General features: G+C 43.1%; 1 protein-coding gene across 4 annotated transcripts in view; it reads right to left on the bottom strand.

Annotated features, from left to right (window-relative positions):
• Nucleotides 1–2,843: 2,843 nt before the first annotated feature.
• Nucleotides 2,844–6,224, bottom strand: part of LOC111963317 (kinesin-like protein KIF26A) — a 110,278-nt gene continuing 106,897 nt past the window's right edge. For all 4 annotated transcript variants that reach the window (XM_023986658.2, XM_023986660.2, XM_070443369.1 and 1 more), the window contains one exon: nucleotides 2,844–6,201. In XM_023986658.2, coding sequence (XP_023842426.1) covers nucleotides 6,017–6,201 — 185 coding nt within the window. In that variant the 3' untranslated portion in view covers nucleotides 2,844–6,016. The remainder of the gene's footprint in view (nucleotides 6,202–6,224) is intronic.

Raw genomic sequence — 6,224 nt, 5'->3', positions numbered from 1 at the left:
CAATGTTTGTCTATGGAGATTGCATGGCTGTGTGCTCGATTATATACACCTGTCAGCAACAGGTGTGGCTGAAATAGCAAAATCCACTAATTTGAAGAGGTGTCTATATACTTTTAGTGTATCTAGCACTATGGTGCTTATCACCAGGAATCTAATATGCAAGAGATAGCGATATTCTCTTCACCACTAAGAGCTCTGAGTTGGCCCTTTCCTGAGTCAAAGAGCACCCAGACCAAGTGCGGCTAAAGGCTAAACCCAGCCCACCCGTGGATTGGATTTGAAACACGGCAACCAGCTGCTCCTGCCAGCCTGCCACGTCTCCCTCCTATGCTTTTAATCAAATTAAAAGAACAGGGAGGAGGCAAGACAGTATCGCTCAGCATGGCGGAAGGTCTACCTCTACATCTCCACTCATCTATATTACACACCTGGAATAACACAGAGTTGAGAACCATATTTGATAGCGGTGCCATTAATCTTGCTGCACTTCTAATATCTCTTTGATGGCTGCATATTTAACTTTTTTTTGTCATTGCACAAAAATGCTTATGTATGCACCTGGGAGATTAATCATCACAAGCAGTTATTTGGCAGCAATACTCAAATTAAATTAATACATCTGTGGAAACAGTTTGTTTTTAGAAAAGGGGGTGATGTGAATATTGGTTAGTTACCAGTTTTGTGCTCAAGACCACTAAAGCTAGACCGATTCAAGACCAGGAGGGCGGGTCGAGGGGTTGGAGACCAAGTCAAGACCAGAAGAATGCGAGTCCAAGGCAAGACCAGAAGAATGCGAGTCCAAGTCAAGACCAGAAGAATGCGAGTCCAAGGCAAGACCAGAAGAATGCGAGTCCAAGGCAAGACCAGAAGAATGCGAGTCCAAGTCAAGACCAGGAGGGAGGGTCGAGGGGTTGGAGACCAAGTCAAGACCTGGATTGTAGTGGTGTCAAATCACAAGCATAATATGACTTCAAAATGTCCAGTATTTCTGTGTTCATTTTTCAGAACAACATATGGATTCTTTAGACATTGACTGGTGAAAAAAATACATGTTGAGGGCAAATGGAAAGCCACTGTACATATGATCACCAACCCAAACAGGCCTATTATAATAGATAAAACAAAATATTGTAGTGACCCGCACAGACAGCTGTGTGTTATGTGTTAGGCTAGTAGGTGGTTGTGTTGTACTTACCAGTACCCAGTGTTCGCGGGGTCCGACATGTCAATCAACCTGCTATCTGCCAATCACGGGAATGCCTGGAATGTTCACAAGAGAAGGTCGCGATTAGCTTGTGGGTTATCTTTCATTTATTTGGCGTGGGCTACGGCCAAACAGTAGCCTGTGTAAAGTTGGTTTAATAAAAACATAAACCGTCAATTCGTAAACTCAATCCTCTGTCTGGACAATTGTTCCTTTATGATCTAGTCAGGTCATTACATTGGTGTCGGAAGTGATCGGACCTTGCATYCACGACGGTGCGTGTGCTTGGGCGGTGAGCGCGTTCCTGTAAGACGTAGAGTCGCGAGGACGCGCTCTTTGAAAGGARGGAGTAGTGTAACGACCCTGGGTTTATAAGCGCGGAAATCGACTCTGCCGCACTAGCATGCTTTTGCAGTCGATAGCGCGCCGGACCTCGGGCTAGAAGGTCGAGGGTTCGAGACCTGCTCCCTGCTGTTTCATTACAATATATTACAAATTCCCCCACTCTCCGCTTACTAATAGTGAGCGTACAAATTCCCCCACTCTCCGTTAACTAATAGTGAGCGTGCAAATGTTCAAATATCCCCCACTATTCCSTACCAGCGAATCAAGGAAATTCTGACGAGCGCGACAAAGTTTGAAGATGTTTTTCAACGAAAGTAAAGGACAGTAATGCTACGAGTAAAGTAGGATGCCTAGGCTTCAATAGTCGTCAAATATTAATGTGTCATGAAAAGAGTTGATATTTGACCTGGCAAAGTGGTTTTATGGCCTGACTGAATGGAAGCTGATAATAATAACCTTTTCCACTCCGCTGGTCTCCGTAAGAAATTACGAACCGGTMTCGAGTCCAGACTTACAAACAACACGGTTGGTTACTGAGGAGAGAACTTGAGGGTACTGTCCACTTACCAAACAGTGACTGTGTGGAATTGAGGTAGGCTCCCAATCAAATCAAGCATCTGAGTGTGAACTGTTGAGCAGGTGAGGCCAACAGGTCACCCAACTGTCTGTGTGTGGTGGTGGACGACTTGAAAGGGTGAATAGAGATATAAATTGGTTTACATTCTTCAGTACCACTAGCCTACTCACCCCTCCCTTTTTCGTCTGGCCACCAATCTGTCTGATAAATCCCTACACGWGCAGAGAGTTGGCTCATAGGCCTATCGTGGTAAATGTAGGCTTGGCTATTAACCGCAAATTAAACGCGAATTACTTGGTCAAAGAGAGCATTGTCTTTGTAGTAACATATACGAACTAATGTATTCATTATTGTTGGCAATTCTGCTCACCTGGTGTTGCATTTGCAAATGGTCAGTTCCTCGTGCGCAAGCCCAATTCCYGCTTCGCGCTGGCAGAAAACATTGAAAGTCTAAAATATGTTTGACAAAAGCCAACCAGATATTCCCTACCCTTTTTTATTTCGCTAGTACTTAACAATTTCGATACATTTGCGTTCCAATTGAGGTTGAAAAAACTTAAATAACTGTTAAGCSTTCATTACCTTCTCAACCTAACATGACTTTCAATCTAGTTTGACGACCAATTATTGTGGCTTTGAATTATGTAGGCCAAACCATTGGGCCTAACAGAATGGTTTGTTTCAAGACAACCAATGAAGAAAAATGTATTCACAATGTCAGCAATAAGAAGAAACCTAATTTATTCACAGATAAAACTCAACAGGAGCTGCCATATCATACATTTATACACAAGGTCAGAAAATCCTATACAAAACCAAGGACATTAGAAAATATGGGTTTTTATATGAAATATGACATACGTAAACTTTCTTGAAATGTTTCGGTTTGGTAATAGTAATTTAATTCATTCAACAAATCCCACATTAGGGAGAGCAGAGGCTATATTGTAAAAATCAAAATGGTAAAAATGGAATAGAAATCATTCTTAGAAATCAATAGAAATCTCATGCAGCATCTTCAGAAAGGGCCTGAGAGTATCTTTGAAAGAAAACAAATTAATATTTTAGTTATAAATCAAACACATCAAAATACAACAAAAGCTAGTTTCTTAGTAGATCTTAGTAACTAAAACCAGTCAATCATCTTTGTCCTCACCGTTTTAAGAGAAGTAATTCAGACACACACATTCTGGCCACTACATACAATTGGTTGATTGATTATATTTGCCATACAACATCAACATCTGAAGTTGCTTCACTGCATGTATAAACTGTGGTTTCTCATGGCCTTTAGTTAGCACACTACTCTTGTAGCCTATCCTAGTCTTTGATTGAGACATCAGGTTAAATTAGCAAAAAAAAATAGATTGTTAGAGAGAAGTGTTATATATATGTAGCTTTGAAGCAGATCTAAGGGAGGGTTCTGAGTCATTGCAAACTGTCAGTGCTGTTGATCTACACTACATGACCAAAAGTATGTGGGCAGCTGCTTGTCGAATATCTTATTATAAAATCATGACCATTAAAATGGAGTTGGTCCCCCTTTGCTGCTATAACAGCCTCCACTCTTCTGGGAAGGTTTTCCATTAGATGTTGGAAAATTGTTGCGGGGACTTGCTTCCATTCAGCCACAAGAGCATTAGTGAGGTCGGGCACTGATGTTGGGCGATTCGGCCTGGCTCACAGTCAACGTTCCAATTCATTCCAAAAGTGTTCGATGGGTTTGAGCACAGGGCTCTGTTCAGGCCAGTCAAGTTCTTCCACACCAATCTCAACAAAACATTGTTGTATGGACCTCGCTTTGTTCACGGCCTCATTGTCATGCTGAAACAGGAAAGGGTCTTCCCCAAACTGTTGCCACAAATTTGGAAGCACAGAATTGTTTAGAATGTCATTGTATACTGTAGCGTTAAGATTTCCCTTCACTGTAACTAAGGCGCATAGGCCGAACTATGAAAAACAGCCCTAGACCATTATTCCTCCTCTACCAAACTTTACAGTTGGCACTATGCATTGGAGAAGGTGGCGTTCTCCTGGCATCCGCCAAACCCAAATCCATCAGTCGGACTGCCAGATTGTGATGCGTGATTCATCACGCCAGAGAAGTGTTTCCACTGCTCCAGAGTCCAATGGCAGCGGGTTTTACACCACTCCAGCTGACGCTTGGCATTGCCAATGGTGATCTTTGGCTTGTGTGCGGCTGCTTGGCCATGGAAACCCGCTTCATGAAGCTCCCGACGAACAGTTCTTGTGCTGACATTGCTTCCAGAGGTAGTTTGGAACTCGGTAGTGAGTGTTGCAACCGAGGACAGACGATTTTTACGCGCTTCAGCACTCGGCAGTCCCGTTCTGTGAGCTTGTGTGGCCTACCACTTCGCGGCTGGGCTGTTGTTGCTTCTAGACGTTTCCACTTCACAATAACAGCACTTACAGTTAACCGGGACAGCTCTAGCAGGGCAGAAATTTGACTAACTGACTTGTTTAAAAGGTAGCATCCTATGACGGTGCCACGTTGAAAGTCACTGAGCTCTTCAGTRAGGCCATTCTACTGCCAATGTTTGTCTATGGACATTGCATGACTGTGTGCTCGATTTTATACACCACAKGCGTAGCTGAAATAGCCAAATCCACTAATTTGAAGGAGTGTCCACATACTTTTGTATATATAGTGTATGAGGTTCTTATAGTGGGAGTGAGAATGTTGGAATGCATAGAACCAAGGCTTGGCACCAGTAAAAAGAGTACAACACAAGAGCCGTAGAATTACCTTTGCTTGTGGCATCTCATCTACGCCCTTTTGTTCGTGTCAGTAGAACCCAGTCGAGGCTCATCTAGGGATAAAAATGTACGCACTGACAAGCACCACTATGCCTTGTCAGTGCGCACTGGACTCTGGACACCCCTAACATAGAGCACCAGAGAGAGCTTACTGTCACACCCATGAATCATGGCGTACACACAGCCTGTTGGGAGCAGGCCCTGTATGGTGTATGGTGTGTTCTGCCATTGCCAAATTTYCTATTAAATTAACAAGGGGCAAACAAAGCTCAGCTCCACATACTTTCTTCTCCCCTTTTATACACCTCCACCATCACCCATCTCAGCACCTCCACTGGGGCCCTTTTGGGATCAAGGCAACTGGAGGGAGGAAACATTTACTCAACCCTGCTAGCTTTCACAGCTCCGCTGGCAGTGGTTGAGTGATAACAGCAAACCAAGTCCTTGACAAGATAACACAGACCTGGTTTAAAAGGTAGAAAATCTACGAAACAAGAAAGATAACATAAGGCGCAAAGAGGCTGGATAAATGGGCAAAATGCTGACTGAGGTTGGTTTGAAACATGAGAAAAGGCAAAGTTTGGGAACGCAATAACATTAGCTTATTGCTCTTCCTTTCTCTTACATTTCTTTTTTACCTACAAATGATATTTTTACACACATCATAATCATATAAATACACTATACAATGCAATATAAAATTATTATTTCTTAAAAGGAATATGTTCAGGGTTTGCTTAGGTATGCTGGTTATGATACTAGCACCATACAAAAAATTATGACTCAAAATAAGTTGAGTGAAAAAGGCACTTCTGGTTGTCGTTGAATGACTCTTGGGTAAATGATGGCCTCTCTCTCATCATGCAGGAAACACAGACACCGTTGTTGTCTGTGCACACGTTTCTCTCCCATTCCAACAAGAACATGTCCAGAACAACGAGGCACTGTAGATAAGTCGGTTCAGATCTCCTCTGTCTTCATGCAAAGACCCTCGTCCTGTTTGTCTTTTAGTTTTTCTTGTCACTTCATTCCAGCAATATGAACTGGCTGCTACATTTCATAATCATTCCTTTCTCACTTTCTGGATTACCCATCTCTCATTTCGCACCTTCTCAGACTTCCACTTCTCGAAGTCCCTCTTGAGTGTCAGGCGGTGATGCCACACTGATGTCGAAGCACGTCACCATCATGACACGTGACTTGCATATGTTGACACAGAAATCCAGCTCCTCTGTGACCTGACTCAGGGCCTCCAGGTACTCCTGAGACTCCTTGTCCAAATCCTGGTCCACCTCAACTGGAAGAGAAGAGACAGGAGAG

The sequence above is a fragment of the Salvelinus sp. IW2-2015 genome, linkage group LG4q.2 (genome assembly GCF_002910315.2).
Source record: "Salvelinus sp. IW2-2015 linkage group LG4q.2, ASM291031v2, whole genome shotgun sequence".
In the NCBI taxonomy this organism is placed as follows: Eukaryota; Metazoa; Chordata; class Actinopteri; order Salmoniformes; family Salmonidae; genus Salvelinus; species Salvelinus sp. IW2-2015.
Note: the sequence above shows the minus strand (reverse complement) of the source record. Positions and strands in the feature narration are given on the sequence as shown.